The sequence below is a fragment of the Staurois parvus genome, unplaced genomic scaffold (genome assembly GCF_062004578.1).
Source record: "Staurois parvus isolate SC_StPar_1 unplaced genomic scaffold, SC_StPar_1.0 ptg000155l, whole genome shotgun sequence".
In the NCBI taxonomy this organism is placed as follows: Eukaryota; Metazoa; Chordata; class Amphibia; order Anura; family Ranidae; genus Staurois; species Staurois parvus.
Genome location: NW_028317951.1, coordinates 29,608,212 through 29,630,562, shown reverse-complemented (window position 1 = coordinate 29,630,562; position 22,351 = coordinate 29,608,212). Strand labels below are relative to the sequence as shown.

Sequence of the window (22,351 nt, the reverse complement as noted above, 5' to 3'; positions counted from 1 at the left end):
ATTGTTACTGAGGGACACAGAATTGTTACTGAGGGACACAGAATTGTTACTCAGGGACAGACACAGAATTGTTACTGAGGGACACAGAATTGTTACTGAGGGACACAGAATTGTTACTGAGGGACACAGAATTGTTACTCAGGGACAGACACAGAATTGTTACTGAGGGACACAGAATTGTTACTGAGGGACACAGAATTGTTACTCAGGGACAGACACAGAATTGTTACTGAGGGACACAGAATTGTTACTCAGGGACACAGAATTGTTACTCAGGGACACAGAATTGTTACTCAGGGACACAGAACTGTTACTCAGGGACACATAATTGTTACTCAGGGACACAGAACTGTTACTCAGGGACAGACACAGAATTGTTACTGAGGGACACAGAATTGTTACTGAGGGACACAGAATTGTTACTCAGGGACAGACACAGAATTGTTACTGAGGGACACAGAATTGTTACTGAGGGACACAGAATTGTTACTGAGGGACACAGAATTGTTACTCAGGGACACAGAATTGTTACTGAGGGACACAGAATTGTTACTCAGGGACACAGAACTGTTACTCGGGGACACAGAACTGTTACTCAGGGACACAGAATTGTTACTCAGGGACAGACACAGAATTGTTACTGAGGGACACAGAATTGTTACTGAGGGACACAGAATTGTTACTGAGGGACACAGAATTGTTACTCAGGGACAGACACAGAATTGTTACTGAGGGACACAGAATTGTTACTGAGGGACACAGAATTGTTACTCAGGGACAGACACAGAATTGTTACTGAGGGACACAGAATTGTTACTGAGGGACACAGAATTGTTACTGAGGGACACAGAATTGTTACTCAGGGACAGACACAGAATTATTACTGAGGGACACAGAATTGTTACTGAGGGACACAGAATTGTTACTCAGGGACAGACACAGAATTGTTACTGAGGGACACAGAATTGTTACTGAGGGACACAGAATTGTTACTGAGGGACACAGAATTGTTACTGAGGGACACAGAACTGTTACTCAGGGACACAGAATCGTTACTCAGGGACACAGAATCGTTGAATTAAAGAGTATGTCAGACAACACGCAGAGGAGTGTCAGAGGAGGCCATGTTTTAGGAGCGAGCAGACGTGGCAGCAGAGGAAGGGGTCAAGGCAGCACTAGTCGCAGCCAGAGGCCAGTGCTCCCGGTGTCATCCAGCGGTCGTGTCTCCACCGACAACCCTGCCGTCATCGATTGGTTGGCTCGGTCGTCTTCCTCTTCCCAGGTCACCTCTGACACCTACAGCCAACGGTCGGTGGGTACGTCAGACACAACCGTTAGTTGGCATGGCCCGGGAGCAAGCCCACTGAAATCACGTGTCCTCTACCTGCCCCTGTCCTTTGGTGTTCCCTCACCAAGCGAAGTATCGCATGCTGTGGGCTCAGCCCCACTGTACAGTGAGGAAGAGCTAACAGAGGGCGGTCAGGAACGGGGGGAGACATCCGCCTCTTCAGCAGCCAGGCGAAGAAGTACTGGCGAGGAGAGTGGCTCGGTAGCCGGTCTAGAGACAGGTCTGTCTCCTGACCCACACGCAGCCAAGGGGGCTAGTAGTGAGGCGGAGACCCTAATTGATGATGATGAGGCTGATCGCACTTGGCAGCCTCGTCGTCATCAGGCTATTTCTTCCGCATCATCAGGAGAAGAGGGTGCCAGCTTGGCAGCGAGCAAAACAGTCGGTGGGTTGCCCAGGAGGCAGCAGGGTCGCAGCAGTGTCAGTGGAGGCAAACGGCCACGGAGTAGAGCACCAGCTCCACTGCAGCCTACCACCACGGCCAGTAGTGGTGCCGGTGTGCACGGAGGAAGTAGCAGTCAGCCAGTGAGGAGTAGCGGGGGCAAAGTTTCCTACTCGGCGGTGTGGCAATTTTTCGTCAAGCCGCCCGAGGAAGTAAACGTAGCCGTATGTCGACTATGTGGGCAGAAAGTCAAGCGTGGCCAGGGGGCCCATGTTGGGACTACAGCGTTGCGTCAGCATATGCAGCGTCGCCATTCGGTGGCCTGGGAAAACCGTGATAAAGATACGGCGGTTCTGCCTGCCCCAGCCCCCGCTCCATCACCCGCTCCGTTACTTGCTCCGTCACCCGACGTCAATCGCCCTCTATCAGCCAGTCAAGGCTCCAACACCTCTGCTGAGGGGAGTTGTCGCTCGTTGGCATCTTCCGCTCGTTCAGATGCTCCTTCTCCTGCTACTCCTCTTCACGGATTCCGTCAGCAGTCTTTCTTGGAATCCGTTTCCAAGAGACAACAGTTTGCGAGCACGCACCCGACGGTGCAGAAGCTGAACGTACTCCTGTCCAAGTTGCTGGTGCTGCAGTCCCTCCCTTTCCAAGTGGTGGACTCAGCACCTTTCCGAGAAATGATGGCTTGTGCCGAGCCGCGGTGGAGAGTGCCAAGCCGGCATTTCTTCGCCAAAAAGGCAATGCCAGCCCTGCATTCACATGTAGAAGAGATGGTGGGCCAGTCTTTGAGCATGTCGGTCTCTGCCAAAGTGCACGGCAGCGCCGACGTGTGGAGCTGTAACTACGGTCAGGGACAGTACATGTCATTTACGGCCCACTGGGTGAACGTGGTGCCGGCACAGCCGCACCAGCAACTTGGACAGGTCACGCCGCTTTTGCCTCCACGTTTGCACGTCCTTGGTCCAGCAAAGATGTCCGCCTCTACCACCTCTTCTTCCGCCGTGTCCTCAGCCGCCACCCCCGTGCCAAGTCCCATTACCCGACCGGCATATCACATGTGCAGGGCGCAACGGTGTCACGCTGTGCTGCACCTGGTATGCCTTGGCGAACGTAGTCACACAGGGGAGGAACTTCTGAGTGTAATGAACAGAGAAATCGACAGATGGCTGTCTCCGCGCAAACTGAAAATCGGAACCATGTTGACCGACAACGGAAAGAACATGGTGTCTGCTCTGCGTCAAGGAAGGTTGTGCCATGCGCCATGCATGGCTCACGTGTTCAATCTGGTTGTCAAGCGGTTCATAAAATCCACCATCCCACTGCAAGACATTCTTAAAATGTCACGTAAACTTTGCATGCATTTCAGCCATTCTTACACCGCAAAGCACACCCTCCTTGAGCTGCAGTGGCAGAACGGAATTCCACAGCATCGCCTGATCTGCGACGTTGCAACAAGGTGGAATTCAACCCTACATATGTTAGACCGCCTTTACGAACAGCGAAAGGCCATCACCGATTTTCTGATGTTACAAGCGGATAAAGGTACTCCCCTGTGTAACTTAGATGTCAGCCATTGGCAGCTCATGCGTGACACCTGCCGCTTGCTCAGGCCCTTTGAGGAGGCCACGCTATTCGTGAGTCGGCAGGACTATGGGATGAACGACGTCATTCCTCTGTTGCACGTCCTGGAACAAATGCTGTTAACAATGGCTGGTCAGGGTGCGGTAGACGTGGCGCACAGATCTCAACGCCACATGACCCCTGTGGGGGCAGGACAGGAAGAAGAGGAGGAGGTAGAGGAGGACATTGGTGCTCAGGAATTATTGAGTGAAATGGGTGGTTTTTCCACTCAGCGGACAGGAGTGGAGGAGCAGGAGCATCTGATAGAGGAGGAGGAGGAGACAGAGGACCCAGACGCACCGTGGCAGTATGCTGTGGAGATGGAGGCAGGGAGTCCCTCGCATTCCTTAGCACAAATGGCCCATAGCATGCTCGGTTGCTTGCGTAGCGACAGCCGAATAATAACCATCAGACAGAGGGATGACTTTTGGCTGTCCACCTTGTTGGACCCTCGCTACCGTTCAAAAATGGTGGCCTTTTTCACACCTGCTGAGAGGGAGGCCAAAATAACGTACTATAAAAACCACCTATGTAGTCAGTTGGTCTCTGCCTTTCTGCGCCAACGTCCATCCTCAGACACTGTGGGCCCTGTGCGCTCGCGTTCCGCTGCCATGGCAGCAGGGGAGGGGTGGGGTGGTAGGAGCAGTGGCAGCTCCACCAGCAGCAGCTGCCTCAGTCTGCAGTCGATGATGAGTAGTTTTCTTCACCAGCGCAGTGAAGAAACTACTAACCAGCCGCAGCAGCAGCAGCATCAAGTGGACCTGGAGCAGGACCTCAAACAACAGGCTCAGGCCTACTTGGACAGCACCCTGCCAACCGAGGTAGACAATCCCCTTGACTACTGGGCAACGAAACTTGACCTTTGGCCCCAACTAGCTGAATTTGCCCTTGAAAGGCTGTCATGCCCGGCCAGTAGCGTGGCATCGGAGCGCGTGTTTAGTGCGGCAGGAGGTATTGTAACTCCGCGGAGGACACGACTGTCCACCCAAAGTGTGGAGAGACTCACGTTTGTGAAAATGAATCAGGCGTGGATTAGTCTGGATTTCAAACCACCAGTTCCTGACACAACTGACTAAATCCGCCATGAATCATGCCCCAAACATGTTATTATTTTTAACATAGGCCTCTGTATGGCCTTCAATTTAATCTGCTTACGCTTCGCCACTCTGCCATGGGCCCCTGTACCGCCTCCTCTTGCTGCTGCCAGGTCCAGAGTGTGTCATGGGTCCCTGTACGGCCTCCCATTGCTGCTGTCTCCATCGCCACACTCTGCCATGTGCCACTTTCAGGTCTCCTCACACTGCTGGTGGGTTCCATTTTGTCATAGGGTGCTGGCAGATTACGGGCCTCCCATTGCTGCTGCCAGGCCCGTAATCTGCCATGGGCCCCCGTACCGCCTCCTCATGCTGCTGCCAGGTCCAGAGTGTCTCATGGGTCCCTGTACGGCCTCCCATTGCTGCTGTCTCCATCGCCACACTCTGCCATGTGCCACTTTTAGGTCTCCTCACACTGCTGGTGGGTTCCATTTTGTCATAGGGTGCTGGCAGATTTTGGGCCTCCCATTGCTGCTGCCAGGCCCGTAATCTGCCATGGGCCCCCGTACCGCCTCCTCATGCTGCTGCCAGGTCCAGAGTGTCTCATGGGTCCCTGTACGGCCTCCCATTGCTGCTGTCTCCATCGCCACACTCTGCCATGTGCCACTTTCAGGTCTCCTCACACTGCTGGTGGGTTCCATTTTGTCATAGGGTGCTGGCAGATTACGGGCCTCCCATTGCTGCTGCCAGGCCCGTAATCTGCCATGGGCCCCCGTACCGACTCCTCATGCTGCTGCCAGGCCCGTAATCTGTCATGGGCCCCTGTACCGCCTCCTCATGCTGCTGCCAGGTCCAGAGTGTGTCATGGGTCCCTGTACGGCCTCCCATTGCTGCTGTCTCCATCGCCACACTCTGCCATGTGCCACTTTCAGGTCTCCTCACACTGCTGGTGGGTTCCATTTTGTCATAGGGTGCTGTATGGCCTCCCATTGCTGCTGCCTCCACCGCCACACTGTGGCTCCACACTCTGGTTTTGGCCCCGTGACTGCCCAAATGAGTGAAGTGTGCGGTGATTCTAAGATCGACGGCACTCATCTGCATGTCATACTGACTGACAGTATTATTTCTCTTCCCCGGCAGACTCCAAGGGCATTTAAATTAAAGGTACAGTGTTCTGCACTAATATAAAGGCTCTCTGAAGCCTAGAAACACCCTTTTTAAAGTTAAATTCGCAGCGAATATATTCGCCTCGAATCGAATTTATTCCTCGAATTCGCCGAATCAGCCGAATTGAATTTTTGAATACTTCGCTCATCTCTAATCTAGACCTCAACAAACTATGAATCAGTGGCAAGAGGTGAAAATACTATTCACCATCAGCTCCCATTTAACATGACAGGGTTGAAGCAATTTTGAAAGGAAGAACGGGCAAAAAAGCTGGATCCAGAATATGTGCAAAGATGATGGCAAGATGATAGGGTTACCCCAAAAGATTTGCAACTGTAAATTCAGCCTAGGGTGGTTCTGGCAATTATTGCCTCAGGGATTGATAGAATCTTGTATCCCAATAAAAATATTATGCATGATCAAAATATTAAGTATGCTGTGTAAGTCAAATGCTATATATCTCAAGTAAATGTTATTACCAGACTAAGCATGATATCTATCCAATCTCTATATAATGAAGGTTAACTCAAACACCCAAAAAGTTGTGTGTGCAACCAAGCCCAAAGCAAAGTGTAAGTACCTAACTTATGGTTTAGAATGAGCCCTTTCTATTGGTCAAGCCCAATGTTTAATTTTCTAACTGGACTGAATAAGGAAAATCGGAGCGTCCTATGCTGTCAGAAGGTCCAGATGCATTGTAAACTAATCTTTCATTGTTCAGTCAAGCACACCACTTAGCATACTAAAACCAAAGGAAAAAACAGAACTCCATCTATATCCATTTTCCCAAAGTAAACATTTAACTATGAATACAGTGATACTATTATTCTGACATATTCCACTCTGTAGTTATTTACGTACATATTTGCCAGTAATGTGCATCATGGGTCCCTTCCAAGAAACTAAAGCACATCAGTCAAAGCTCTGATGCACTTATCTCTCATTAAAACCATTTATCCTCTTTAAGGTAAAGGCTCTTAAAGGTTCCTAAAAATCTATATCTGATGGATGGTGGCATGCCTCCTTTCTTTATGTATTGATATACATTGTAGTGACTCAAAGTGTATACCAATCAAATGCAGCTACTGTTTGGGTATTCCACCAGCTAGCACCTGGCAGAAGAGATTCCTCGATCCGTGCTTAACATCAATAGATTTCTCTCATTCAGCCCTGTGGCATTCAAGCTTTTGGTTTTAGTCTACTCTAATAAAGCTTTAGTTGAATGCGCATGCTGCTGAAAGGTGAACCTCCACTCCTCGCTTATAGACTGAAACAGGTTTTCTTCTAGAAAGCAACAGATTCACTTTAAATCGTACAGTGTATGGCCATCTTTAATAAGAGAAGCAACCAGGAGGCCATTGGTAACTCTGAAGAAGCCGCAGAGACAACTATAACCCTAACATTCTACAAAGCCGGGATTTGTGGAAGAGTAACAATAAAAAAATTATTTCTGAAAAAAAAATATAAAATCCCATTTAAAGTTTGCTGAATGTTTTAGGGAACCTCAGTAATTATGTGGAAAAAGGTGTTTGGCCTGATGAAACCAAAATGTATGTTTTAGGCTCCATGCACACCAGCAATTGTTTAAGCTCATAGAAGCTGTTATTAGCATTTTTTTCTGCTCCTAGAAGCTAAATAGTGTTCTCATATGAGTCCATGCACACTACTTTAGGCTATTAGCAATTTTAGAGCTTCAGCTTCTAGGAGCAGAAAAAAATTGTTTTTGTAGAGTTTTTTTGAGCGTTTTTCCAGCAGAAAAAAATGCTAAACGCTTCTAAACACTTCTAAATGTTATTACCAGCTTTTTTTCTAGCTTTTTCTTCTTTTTTTTCTATATGTACTGTAAAAATGATAATACAATGCTAACACTCCTAAATGCTACTAAACTACTACTAAAAAACACTATTACCAGCTTTTTTATCCAGCATTTTTTGAGCTTACAAAAAAAATGCTAGAACCTTGATGTGATGAAGCCAAATATTGACCAACTGTAGTATAAAACCTGATTCAACATGCTCTAAGACTGATGCAGAGATTCATTATCCTGCAGGACAGTTACCCTGAACACACTGGAGTGGGTATAAACCAAGAACCTAAATGTTTTGAAACAGCCTAGTCACAGTGCAGACCACAATCCAATTGATAAAATGTGACAAGGTCTGAAACCTGCTTGTGGGTTAGGTGCATCATGGTGTGGTTGGCAGTAGTCATACTGAGGCCCAATATGCAGAAATCAGTGTATTGAAGAACTTGCTAAACAGTACAACAGCCCGGCGGGGAGGTCACCAGTCTGAGAACTCAGTCAATGCAGCAGAGAGTCAGCAGTAGTTGGCCTAAGCTGAAGACAGCGCTTGCCAAGGGAGGTGGAGTGCGGCGTGGCCGTTCCAACCCAAGAGGCGGCTAGCAGAAGTGTAGACATAAGCCCTGCTCTTTCCCTACTCCTTTGGAACCATTCCCTACTGCTTGGCTGTTCCTGACAGGCAGGAATGCTCTCTCTATCCTAGCCAATGAGCAAAATGTGTGCCAAAACCTGGAGACAGGGACTTAAAATGGCTCTGTTTGACTCAAGTTGGCCGCCAGGGTCACCTTGATACAGCGTAGTCAACTGGAACATTGCCGCAGGGGACTTAGGAAACCATAGAGAAACCAAGTTTTCCTTCACTTCTTCTCCAGCTGCAGTTCCGCTCCAAACTAGCGCCACCGGCAGTGGAGAAAACAGATTGCATCTGCCTACATGCCGTTCACTGTCAGTTCCTATCCAACCTTACAAAACTACAGCAGTTATAGCAAGAGAAATGGGCCGGATCCATATGTGGAAAGATGATAGAGGCCTACCCTAAAAGACTCATCTATAATTACAGCCAAAAGTGAACAATACAGGTATTAACCTATGAAGCTCATGGCTTATGTAATCAAGTTCTGCTTTTTTGTTTACATAATGTTTGTATAACAATAAAATCAATTTTGCCCCTTAAAAGTGTGCATATCAAATAGTAAAAATCTCAATTAAATCCATTTTAGTCTGGGTCCCATTCCATTCCAGGCTGTAACACTATTACATTATATAAAAGTTCACATACTCATGTGAAGCACTGTGTATGGAGAATATACACCTGAGAGGAGAAGCTAAAAGTTCCGCTCTCAGAAGTGTCCTCGGTATCACGGACACAGAGAGAATAGAAATCTCCCTTATGAGGACACAGCAATAAAAATTATACAGAAAATATACATGAACCTTTCCCACCCCTGGATAAGTCAGCCCCTGAGGTGTCTCCTTGTGTCTTTGTCACGTGTCTTTAAAAGTAAAGCTATGAGTACTCAGCCAAGGCTCAGAGTTCATGTTTATTCAGCTGCCACAAGGCTGTCTGGTGGTAAATGATCATAGTCAGATTGTGTCTAACAACCCTTAAAGTTTAGGGAATTGTGCTCTATAAATGGAGGATGGGAAAATCCATTCATAGAGCGTTTTCCATTGCGGGAAGTGATAGTACAGCTTCTGTGAATGGAGCAGGGTGTAATTGGCATTTTTGACATGTGCTTGCAACTGGTCCAGTCCCTCATATTAACCCCCACATAACCAGAAGATCATAGCTGCGTGGATATCAGGAGGCAGAGGATTAAAGATTTCATAAACAAAGCCACCAGCACAAGGGGCACATTTCATTTATTATAAGTACCATGGCTGGTGCTGATTAAAAATAAAACAAACACTTTAGCTTTAAAATGTATATTAAGGCAAAACAAAACATGTGCAATATATCTCTGCAATACACGCATTTTTTGCCTTTACTTTGTCCCTTGAAGACTCTGCGGGTACAGTTCATTACCTGATGTGTCAGAAATGCACACAGCTCCTAATTTCTTGGTGTGGACTGCAAAATAGCATTTTTAAGGATTGAATGGTGTCAGCCCTGCAGATAGTCTTTTATTAAACTACTAAATCCCTCCCACTATCCTCATCTCCATAACATTGAAACTAATTATTCTATACTTCAAGATAAGAACTAAGAGGGCTAGTGAAACTCCTTTAGATAACACAAGAAGTTTGAACAGGACAGCTCTGAAATTCTGACATGTTTATCAAATGCTTTCAATGGTATATTTAACAGACCAAAAGAGAATAAATTATAAAATTTGTTAAACCTTCTCCTAGCTCCAGATCTATCATTGGGTTCCTCCTCGGTCCAGCATTGGCAGTCTTTTGGGCAGAATGGTAGTAATGTCAATTCCTAGGGTGCACATCATTACACACGCTGGGCCTACAGTACCAAGAACTGAGTGGCAACCAGGGGCGAACTGACCATTCAAGCACTCGGGCACTGCCCGAGGGCCCGGGGTCAGTAGGGGGCCCCATGAAATGCCCCTGGTACCTTTTTTATAGGCTTTTTTGAGTGTGGGCAAGGACACAGGGGCCCCATGATTCCGTATTGCCCGGGGGCCCCATGAGTTGTCAGTCCGCCCCTGATGGCAACTACACATCATTACATGTGCTCCGCTCAGCCCCGGAAGAATGCCTGTCTCCCCGCCATTGCCGGAGAAAGGAAGGGAAGCTATCGAGATGTTACTGAACTGTCTAGAAGACTGCACAAAACAAAATATACCTAGGTTTTATCTCTAAAACGGGTCAAGTCTTAAAATAGGGGTTGAGAGAATTATGTTTAGGCTTGATTTTGGTGTCTGCCAAGATTATTTATTGTAATTGTTTGTTCAACAAATGCTGGGCAATCACAGGATTCAGATATAAAAGAGTAATGTATTATTACGTTTTTACCAACATTCTTTTACTGTGAAACCACAGGTTGTTCTCAACAGACCAGTTCTCTCCGGGAACCCAAATACTGGACGATGTGATGTGTTGAAAGGAAAAATGGATCTTTTATTGAAAATGGAGAGACTAATATAATTGTGGTAACAAATCAATGCAGCCTGCCGTAGTGTCTGAAAGGATAATGTATCTTTACAGCTGACCTTTGGAGAGCCTGAATCAGATATTACTGAAAATAGTAAAAAACATCTTGCTGGTAATGAAGAGCGTTTATTTCTATACTGTATATCTGTGTTTATTGTAGCGGTCAGTTCAAATGTAAAGCTCACAGAAATGCAGACCAGACTCCAAAGTGTGTTTTAGAGCTTCTTGCCCATGTTTATTCATCCCCACTCCATCAAATGCAAAGCTATTGAGTTTTCCTCACATGGGTTTGTGATAGCACAATCCAGTATACAACAACAAATTTAGCCTAGCCTATTTAGCTAGTTATGAAACATTTAGGGTCAGTTTAGACATGCAGTTTGTTTCAACACAGTCTGAATTCAGCCTATTTATCTAACACACACCAAAACTGAAATAATGCCCCTGGTGAGGGAAAAGGTATAGCCAATAATTATTCTCATGATTATTGCTACACAGTCCTACCACTACCACCACGACCACCATCAGATTGTCTCACAAAGCACAACAGTCTAGGGGGCAAGTAAACCCTATCTACGAAGCTGCCCTGGGCAAAAAGGGGATGTTTGTCACATACCCACCCTCTCTGTTTCAACCTGTGAGTTTGAACACCAGTTACCATTGGGTTCTAAATAGAGCATCTGCATTGTTTTCATGAGGACCACCCAGGCCATCCATTGTTTAGGAGCATGGTCCATGATAAGTTTAAAGCAACGTCCCAGCAGATGGTATGATACAGTCAGGTCCATAAATATTGGGACATCAACACAATTCTAACATTTGTGGCTCTATACACCACCACAATGGATTTGAAATGAAAAGAACAAGATATGCTTTAACTGCAGACTGTCAGCTTTAATTTGAGGGTATTTACATCCAAATCAGGTGAACGGTGTAGGAATTACAACAGTTTGCATATGTGCCTCCCACTTGTTAAGGGACCAAAAGTAATGGGACAATTGGCTTCTCAGCTGTTCCATGGCCAGGTGTGTGTTATTCCTTCATTATCCCAATTACAATGAGCAGATAAAAGGTCCAGAGTTAATTTCAAGTGTGCTATTTGCATTTGGAATCTGTTGCTGTCAACTCTCAAGATGAGATCCAAAGAGCTGTCACTATCAGTGAAGCAAGCCATCATTAGGCTGAAAAAACAAAACAAACCCATCAGAGAGATAGCAAAAACATTAGGCGTGGCCAGAACAACTGTTTGGAAGATTCTTAAAAAGAAGGAATGCACCGGTGAGCTCAGCAACACCAAAAGACCTAGAAGACCACGGAAAACAACTGTGGTGGATGACCGAAGAATTCTGTCCCTGGTGAAGAAAACACCCTTCACAACAGTTGGCCAGATCAAGAACACTCTCCAGGAGGTAGGTGTATGTGTGTCAAAGACAACAATCAAGAGAAGACTTCACCAGAGTGAATACAGAGGGTTCACCACAAGATGTAAACCATTGGTGAGCCTCAAAACAGGAAGGCCAGATTAGAGTTTGCCAAACGACATCTAAAAAAGCCTTCACAGTTCTGGAACAACAGCCTATGGACAGATGAGACCAAGATCAACTTGTACCAGAGTGATGGGAAGAGAAGAGTATGGAGAAGGAAAGGAACTGCTCATGATCCTAAGCATACCACCTCATCAGTGAAGCATGGTGGTGGTAGTGTCATGGCGTGGGCATGTATGGCTGCCAATGGAACTGGTTCTCTTGTATTTATTGATGATGTGACTGCTGACAAAAGCAGCAGGATGAATTCTGAAGTGTTTCGGGCAATATTATCTGCTCATATTCAGCCAAATGCTTCAGAACGCATTGGACGCCGCTTCACAGTGCAGATGGACAATGACCCAAAGCATACTGCAAAAGCAACCAAAGAGTTTTTTAAGGGAAAGAAGTGGAATGTTATGCAATGGCCAAGTCAAACACCTGACCTGAATCCGATTGAGCATGCATTTCACTTGCTGAAGACAAAACTGAAGGGAAAATGCCCCAAGAACAAGCAGGAACTGAAGACAGTTGCAGTAGAGGCCTGGCAGAGCATCACAGAGATGAAACTCAGCTTCTATGTGTTCCAGACTTCAGGCTGTAATTGACTGAAAAGGATTTGGAACCAAGTATTAAAAAGTGAAAGTTTGATTTATGATTATTATTCTGTCCCATTACTTTTGGTCCCTTAACAAGTGGGAGGCACATATGCAAACTGTTGTAATTCCTACACCGTTCACCTGATTTGTATGTAAATACCCTCAAATTAAAGCTGTCAGTCTGCAGTTAAAGCACATCTTGTTTGTTTCATTTCAAATCCAATTTGGTGGTGTATAGAGCCACAAATGTTAGAATTGTGTCGATGTCCCAATATTTATGGACCTGACTGTAGATATGCCTTCAGAGCTCACTTAAAAGCCAGGCACTAGTGCTCTACAATGCTATAGTTTCTATTGGCCAACATCACCTTTCAAATCAAATACAATTCTGAATGCTCTTCTCAACCTGTGACAAAACAGCCTGTAAACCTACACATGGAGCATTGGTCTGAACCAAGAAGTCTTTCTCATTGTCTGGTGTAACCAGCATTGACTATCTGCCTGTTTCAGACTGCTGCACAGCCTTTTCTGCATCAGGACCCTAGTTACTAAACATATCTCTCAACTCGGAGCTTAAAATCGATCTTAGTATAATATAAGAGATTGAAAGCAAGAGAATATCCAGAGTGAATGATTGAGCAAGCTAAAGAAATTGCTGTAAGAACTAGAGAGGAGAATATTTTGAATAGGGAGGTAAATAGGAAGAGCAGGGTTTCAGAGTCTATGTAGAGACCAGTGACTTTTGTTGCAACATTTTTAGTGGAGTGTGAAAAGATAAGAGATAGGCATTTTAATTTGTACTGGATACTACTGCAGAAGGAGGTGTGGTGGATTTTTATGGTTGTTCTCCAGGATGCTTCTGGGTTTTTTTTTTGTAATTCCTTTATTTTAACAAAGGTTAAACAGTTTACAGATATGGGTTCAAAAGACACATAATATAGAGTGTCGTACATTAGAAAAATACCATGCCATGGATAATGGCATTAATTGTCAAAGTAACACTGAGAATACCTAATTCCAAAGAACGGTATGATACTGGAGCGTAGTCCAGAGACATACAATAAAAGATATTACACTGATCACAGAAAGGGGGTCTAGGGAAAACATGTGCACTTGCGGTAGTCTAATCCCAGATATGGTATTAAATAAGCAATTACCAAATTTTTAAGCTTAAAAACAGCGTGAGAGGCGCTTCCATGAGCACGGGAGAAGGAAGGGTGGAGAAAACAGACCAGGGCTCCCCAGTAAGGGAGAAAAAGAAAAGGGAGGCATCCTTCTCCTGGGTACGATGCTGGAAGACATGGGATTGGAGTCACTGGGTTGTGGCTAACTCACTGAGGTAGGCATCTGTGTAGATGCTTCTAAGTTTGAATCACTGCTGGAGTGTAAGCCTCCACCTCAAATAATTTATTCTGATGTATAATTACTTTTTTATGTTACATTGTTATTCATATGGGTGTTTGGGGGTAAATATTAGTAGATATGTAGTTCGATATTTTGGATTTACTAAAAGAATATATATATTTTTGGCAGTACTTTCCATGGATGTAGACAGTTAATTTTTAACTCAGTCTAGAGAATTGTTTGTTTTGTTTTTATGGTTTTACTCAGATATGATTTGTATATAAAACCCTGCCCTTATATTGCACAATAGAAGTTTTCAGGTGAGGAAGGAAATGTTTTTATAGATGTCTTCATTTTATGTGGCTGCAGAAATGGAAGAGTGGATGCTCTGGGGAGTTCTAAGCCTTCTACGGGTGATATGGTGCCTTGCTCCACAAAGGGGATACCTGCATCCCGACGAATTCTTTCAGTCTCCTGAAGTGATGGCAGGTATGGGTTTAGGACATGTTATCAAAGCCAATCTCTATGAAATAATTTGCTCTCATATACATTGCTAATTCTGTAACAGGCCTTAGCAAATCTGTTGAGGCTGGATTCCTGGAATTGCAGACGAAGGGATCACAAATACACAGAGAAACTGTCACATGGACTTTGTTAAAAAAGAGGCAGTCTCATCTGCGTCTAACTGTGTCACTAATTTTCTTGATAAATGCCCTCCTGTGTCTGTGTTTCTGGGTGTATTTTATATATGGCACACCACTAGACACTGTGGAGCTAGAAAAACTAATATGTAGGCCAGGGTCCCAGTGCAAGAAACCATGAAGGGCCCTTTCCTGCAAGGCTGCTGGAGGAACACCAGGGCCGGTTGCAAGTGCAACCTTTGCGACTCTGGTTGTTCTACCACTGGTGTCAGTAAATTTTTATTTTTTATTATTATTAGTATTATTATTTTGGTACCATTTTTTTTAATTTTTGTATTTTTTTTAGCATACTATATTTTATTTTTTTAGGAGCCCTGTTGTGGGGTTTTGGTGAAATATCAGTGTAAACAGAAATCTGATTTTCCACCTTTGAGAAAAAGAAAGGAGATTGAGGACACAGCCCTCAATCTCCATCTCTGCAGCCTCAGCAGCACATAATGAATGGACAGGAATAACTCTGTACAGAGGCTCCCATACATTCACAAACTGAAGCATTGTAAACACAGTTTAATGTCCAATGTACCTTTGCTGCAGCCAATTGCTATATATTATGAGCAATCATGTTAATGGAAAGTTAAAGCCCAACTGCAGACATTTTTATTGTGTTTTGGATAGAGTGGACAAGACTTAAAATTTCTGTAAGTTTTTTTTTGTTATCCATGACACAACTGGGGAGACCTTCTTGTCCAATCCTTGTGTACAAGAAAAGGGGGGAAGAATAGTCACTGGTACAGGAGGGCACTAAAACATTATTAGAATGGTCTAATATAAGTTATTACCCTTCCTTGCTCTAATTAAAATGTGTTTTTATTTTTGTTTGTATCCCTGTTGGAAATGTTTATCACCACTTCCCTTGGTCCTGTCCCTTTAAACCCTTTAAAGATCCATTAACTCATAAAAATAACTATTGACTCTGAATTGATTCAATTTATTTCCTCTTAGTAGTAGGGCTGACAACATAGTGGCTTTCCTGGATTTTTTCATAGGATCAACAGGTACTGTATATTTTTGCACTTATTGAACATATATATCAAAACAATTTTAATGGTATACTTACCAGACCAAAAAGCTTGGGGGGGCGGGGGGGGGGGGGGGGGCGGGTGCGTTGTTAGGGTTTAAATCCACTTTAACAGTGAAAACCAGCAGTGGCATTCAATTGAGTAACTACTAAGGAAAGATGCCCATAGGCACTGGGAGTTGGACAAGTTGAACAAGAAAAGAGTATCTTGTATATGGCAATAATAGCTTTTGTATACATTTTATCATATGTACATATACATATCATGTATATTGTATCTTTTTTTTTCAACTAGGTGACATTCTGGATCTGGATACCAACCGTCCATGGGAATTTCTGCCTTCCTTTCCCTGCAGGACAGTGCTCATTCCTCTCCTAACATCTGGCACTGCCTTTTGGATTATTGGAATACTACAACAGTTGGGGGTTCACACTGCCTTCATTTATAGTTACCTTCCTCTAGTGCTTCCACGTCTGTTCATAACAATCCTTTCCTTTCTACTGGACTACACCATCTATCAGGTAGCACCAGTTTGCACTTCGAATCCATGGAAGGCATTGCTCCTCCTATCTACATCCTATGTAACTTTAGTCTTTTACACAAGAACATTCAGCAATGCTATAGAAGGTATATTATTTGCTCTATTACTGCTCCTTACATTACCTTCTAGCTGTAACATCACATCAAGATGCAGGCGATCCAAGGCTCATCACTTAGTTGGTATGGTCTTGGTAGCTGGATTTTTCAACAGACCCACATTTCTGTGTTTTGCTTTTATGCCAATACTTTACTGGGCTTCTCAAGATGACCTTTCACAATTCTCATACACATCTATTAAACATTTAATCAAGCTATTACCTAGCACAGTTGTTGCCTCCACCATTTTCATAGTGTCGGATACTATGTACTATACTGGACATTACCCCTTTTCGATAAACAACATGTACAATTACGCTCATCACCAGAAACAGAATATTATCTTAACTCCTTTTAACTTTCTTTGTTACAACCTTAATCCAAACAATCTTGCACAGCATGGAACTCACCCTCCCATAACTCACTTGGCAGTCAATAGTCTCATGCTGTTTGGTCCCCTCCATTTATCTGCTGTCTTCTCTGGTTGTAATTTATTAAGGAAACAGATATGGCCCAAATATAACCCTCATAACACTGAATGTGAAGGACCATCTTCACACGAAGTCAGGTTATTGCTGTTTTATTTTGTTCCACTGACAGCTCTGTCATTATTTAACCACCAAGAACCTCGCTTTATTATTCCCCTGGTGCTACCCCTGGTTCTATTAGTTTCCAGTTATAGCAGAGCAACAAAAATAAAATGTGTTATTTTCATGTTTAATGTCCTCGGAGCCCTGTTCTTTGGCTGCCTTCATCAAGCTGGATTAATTCCTGGTTTACTCCACATACAGAAGATTTTGCAGTCCCCATCCAGCTCTGGAAACATCTCATCTCACCATACAATATTATTCACACATACATACATGCCTCCCCATTACTTGTTAAACTTAAGAAAAGGCCAGACATCAGTGGACATTATTGACCTGGCTGGATTCGATGAAGATCAACTGTGCCAAAAGCTCCAGGACATCCATGGGGATCTGACTCAGAAAAATACACAACTACTAGGAGCAATCAGTCATGATTTTATAATTGTATTCCCGGGCACTATCATTTCAGTAATAGATGACTGTGGCTTGGTGTATAAATCTGACACTTGGTTTATACCACATTTATCTATGGAAGATCCTCCCACAATCTCTCATTTGCGTAAAGGTAATTTCATGCGTTACCTAGCCCTGCATGTAATTGAATTGGAGGTGCCTACAGCAAGGTGGTGGAAGAGGTGACGTATGCTATACAGGGCTTTTTTCCTTAGAAAATAGGGGCAGGTACCCTATCCCCAGATCACCCATGTCTCTGCCCCCTACCCACCTCCCAGCACTGCCCCTTCCCTTCACCCCTAGCTACCTAACCACCTTCCAGCACCCCCTTCCCCCATTGAAGAAAAAATCCCTCAGCGGTAGCAATAAATCCCCCAGAAATAATAATAACTACCCCAGCAGCAACAATAAATCCCACAGTCGCAGCACTAATTACCCCAGCAGCAATAATAAATCCCACAGTCGCAGCACTAATTACCCCAGCAGCAACAATAAATCCCCCAGCAGCAGCAATAAATCCCCCAGCAGCAACAATAAATCCCCCAGCAGTAATAATAACTTCCCCAGCAGCAATAGTAACTCTCCCAGCAGCAACAATAAATCCTCCAGCAGAGACAATATGGAATGAGACACTGTGGAATAGGTAAAGTATGGCATATGGAATTAGGTGGTGTAGAATGGAGAAAGTACAGCATGTCATATAGAAAGAGGCAGTGCAGAACAGGGAGTGTACAGCATTGCATATGAAATGAGGTGGTGTGGAATAGGAAATGTACAGCATAGCAAATGGAATGAGGTGGTGTGGAAGAGGGAATGTACAGCATGGCATATTGAATGGATCTGTTTGGAACTGGGAAGGTACAGCATGAAATAAAGAATGGGGCAGTGTGAAATAGACAATGTACAACACGGCAAATAGAATGAGGTGATGTGGAATATGGAACATACAGCATTGCATACTGAATGAGTCTGCGTGGAACTGGGAAGGTACAGCATGGCAGAAGGAATGAAGCAGTACGAATCGGGAATGTACAACAAGGAGTATGGAATTAGGCAGTGTGAAGTAGGGAAAATACAGCATAACAGCATGGAATATGGAATGAGACTGTGCGGAAATGGAATGTATAGCATGGCATATGGAATGAGACAGTGTGGAATAGGGAACATACAGCATTGTATATGGAATGAGGTGGCGCAGAATAAAGAAAGTACAGCATGGCATATGGAATGAGGCAGAGTGGAATAGAGGCACACAGCATGGTATATGACATGAACTAGTTTTGTACCCTAATGGAATGATCCTGGTCCTTTCAGACCTCCATCAGCGCAGAACTGCCATTGATTGGTGACAGCTTAGCCCATCAGTTCCCTACATGAGGAGAGTTATTTGTCGACTTAGATGGTGTTGTCCTATTCAGACCTCCTGTCAGTGCAGACCTGCAGTGGGGTTTGCCCAGATGAAGAAAAATAACAAATTCACTTGACAGTAGACTCCACTAAGAGTTCATATTTACCTTTACTACACTGACACTCAGCTGCCTGGACTTCACTCTGATGAAGGCAAAGAGACCTGAAACATGTCAGTGGGGGGGGGGGGGGTACTTCAATTCTCCAGGCTGCCTGCTTGGTCACCATTTACTATTTCATCACTGGACAAGTTGTGGGACTTTACTTGATGTGTTTAGTGCTCTTTACAGAATTGTAACATCTACATCCTATTTTTTTCTGCAATATCTTTGTTCCTGTGCATATGTCCTTTTCCCGTATGAGAGTTGTTTACCTGGTTACATGCTCTGATCATGTTTACACTTTGTAAGCACATTATATTCTATGTTTTTAATTAAAATAAGTTATCTCCATTTTCCAGTATGTTCTATCTCCTGTATCTTTTACCTTTAAAAAAACCTCCACTGTGAAAGTATGGAGACTGTCATTGCTGACCTACCTTTCTGCAGGATGCTGATTTCTTGGCTGTCATGCTGGTCCAATAGCTTAAAGCGTATGTAAAACCTCAAAACAAAAATGTAATATATTGCAGCTTACTAGTTCTTATTTGGTGGCTGCATTAGTTTTCTGGCATTGTTTACCTTTATTTTCAATAGGCAATCTGGCCAGCAACTCATTTCCTTTCTTAAAGCGGAGCTCCACTCACCCTGCCAAAAAATAAAAGTCAGCAGCTACAAAAACTGTAGCTGATGACTTTTAAAAAAACAGCCACTTACCTGTCCCTCGGTCCCGTGGTGTGTCCCCCGCAGCCCATTTCACCGGCCGTCCTGTATTCCAGGAGGCCTGCATCTTCAATGTGGGCACCCTGCTGTGATAGCTTGAGGCTTCACAGCCGGGTGCCCACTGCGCATGCGCGAGTAGGGCTGCGCTTCATGAATGGTCCTGTAGTCTTCTGGGACCTGTCACGTCTCCCAAAAGACTACAGGGAGGGAGGACACCTTCTGTTTTCGATTGCCTAGGCGATCGGACCGGAAGTGGGGGTGGGTACCTGCCAAATTCAGGTACCCACTCCCCCCTCCCCAAAAGTGCCAATCCTTAATGGGGAGCGGGGGAGCAGTCCTTAAAGCGTAACTTCCCCTTTTGGGTGGAGCTCCACTTTAAGGATTGTTGAGTCAGGTTTGGGGGTCCTCAACCGAGACCTTTCAGATGAGATAGTGAGTCCAAATTGATAAAGAAAGGTGCATTTATTACACTGCAGTGGAGATAATATAGCATACAGAAGTTCACCTCTTATGAGATGGATCAATGTAATCAATATATCTAACTCTTAAACCTTAAACTGATACATATATAATCATAAAGTCTGGGCGTAATCATATAGTTTTAGTCCAATCAAATCCTTATACTGTATGCTTAACAGCAAGCTCAGCGTTAAATGGGTGTTAACATCATGTGATTAGTTCAAAATAGAGACTTGTGGTCATCCGTCATGACAGTTACTGGTTCAAACTGGTTTGACCACAAAATTCTTTTTTTTAAACGGCTGGTTCACCTCGTGGATGCTTACGTCACAGGCACAATCTTCAAACCACATATCCTAGGTGAAAGGAAGGGCAAGTGCATTAAAAGCTCTTCTAGGAGAAATGACAGCATATATGTTTATAAGAACCTTCATTATTAGACCCCCTATATTTCTACTCAGGAGGCACCTCTATCTGTGGAGGAGCAATGGAAACCCCCTTGGACACAAGCAGTGTCTAGGGAGGGTAGTGTTAGATGGATTATATATAAATATATAAATATATATATATATATATATATACCTAACAAATTAAAGCCTAGCTAACACTTTTTTAAAGTGCTACTAAAACCCAGGACCCTGCATTCACTATATCTGGTCATCTCCCACAGTACGCAGAACATGGAAATGCAATTATTTTAGTTAATATAAACTGCTAAATACCTTTTCCCATCAGCAGTTACAGCAGTCTTGATACTTCTATCAGTGTCCAGCAGAGCACTGGTTAAAGCTTGTAGGAGGAGTTTTCATTCTCCTCTGATTGTCCGATAAGGCTGCAGGACCCCTGACCCTCTGTCTGGACTGATTGGCCCTATGCTGATCACATGCACTCTCCCAAGAAAAAAAAAACTCTCTAGCAATACACAACAAACTGAGCATGTGCAGTTTCCCCCAAGGCTCTGGATTGGGGATTGTGGAAGAAGGGGAGGATTAGAGAAGACAGAATCGAACTTCCTTTTTACACAATGCAGAGTATTAACCCCTTAGGTTCCACAGTGAGTATATCAAGCATGCTCTACTGCATATACAGACTGATTTTACTGTTGTGGGTTTAGTAACACTTTAAGCATTTACAGAAACATTTGTTTTCCCTTTGGGATAAAGGTTTACCTAACCCTGTGTCAATCTCCTAGAGCAGGGCCCTCGAACCCCTCATGTATCGCATTGTATGGTTATTGTATTGTCTCATGTTCTGTCTTCCTTTACAATGTACAGCGCTGAGCAACTTCTACAGTACCTCTCAGATAACTTTGCACTGACTCCAATGATCTTTTTCGCTATCTGTAAGATGGGGATTCTTCAAATGTAAGGAGCGTTTTTCCCAGTGACCAGCCCACTACTGTACAGTGATCTGTAGATATAGTAATTATTAGCAGGGGTTCCCAGAGACCGGAAAGCTGACAACTGTACTGTGTTTATGGAGGAGCAGTTTTGTCACTCTAGGCTGCTCTCCTAAATTGGACTACAGAACACCTTACCCTCTCCTCTTTCTGAAATTTATAAAGGAGAAATGTTAGAGTTGATAACATTGTTTGAAATTTCAGTGCAGTACACAGGAAGTTACAAGAACTTTGCAGGATTAAAAGGGATTGTTCTGTACTTGCATAAAAAGGTACTTGGCCTGAAAAAAAAGAAAACAAATGCAGTCACATTTTAGAACAGGTCATCTAATATATATTATATGTTTCTTGGGTTTAGATACTGTATACTTTAAAGGAAACCTGTACTGACAGAAACTTGTAGACATCCATTTAAATACCCATTACTGACCTCTTTCAGAAAATACTAGTTTCCTGGCTGTCTTTGACTTCAGTCCTTTCTGAGACACTGTTCGGGGACAAGAACTCCTGATCTGTGTGTTCACATCAGTGTCTATAAAATTTAAAGTCATTGGAGGTGCATGACAACCATGTGCTTCCCAAAGTCAGTAGTGGAGGTCCATACATTTTTATCAACACAGATTTCCTTTAGTGACTGCTGAGATAAGCTCAGTTAGACTTCCAAGGGGTCTAATGTCAGGTCAGACCTGACCCACATTGTGGATCTGACACAGAAGATCAGTAAAGCACAACCATTGGCCCACATGTGTAAAGAGCAAATCTAGATGTCTAAATAACATAGAAACAAGGTTTTTTAACTTTAGTGGAAAACAAAAAAATCATTTTTTTTTCAATTACTGCTCATTGATAAAAATATTTACATTAAGCTGCTCTCATTTACATACTGTAAATACCTAACAAATACTATATAAAGACTATAGTTTCAACTGAAAGTGCT

General features: G+C 43.8%; 1 protein-coding gene across 9 annotated transcripts in view; it reads left to right on the top strand.

Annotated features, from left to right (window-relative positions):
* Positions 1-19,189, top strand: part of PIGZ (phosphatidylinositol glycan anchor biosynthesis class Z (Gwada blood group)) — a 28,982-nt gene extending 9,793 nt beyond the window's left edge. Inside the window, exons 2-5 of one of the 9 annotated variants that reach the window (XM_089675605.1) lie at positions 8,228-8,434; positions 10,353-10,575; positions 14,299-14,418; positions 15,944-19,189. In XM_089675605.1, the coding sequence (XP_089531731.1) occupies positions 14,301-14,418; positions 15,944-17,514 (1,689 nt within the window). In that variant the 5' untranslated portion in view covers positions 8,228-8,434; positions 10,353-10,575; positions 14,299-14,300 and the 3' untranslated portion in view covers positions 17,515-19,189. Of the gene's footprint in view, positions 1-8,227; positions 8,435-10,352; positions 10,576-12,828; positions 15,626-15,943 lie in introns of those variants that run through there. The other 8 variants (XR_016312481.1, XR_016312479.1, XM_089675606.1 and 5 more) reach the window with 8 other exon arrangements.
* The last annotated feature ends 3,162 nt before the right edge of the window (positions 19,190-22,351 follow it).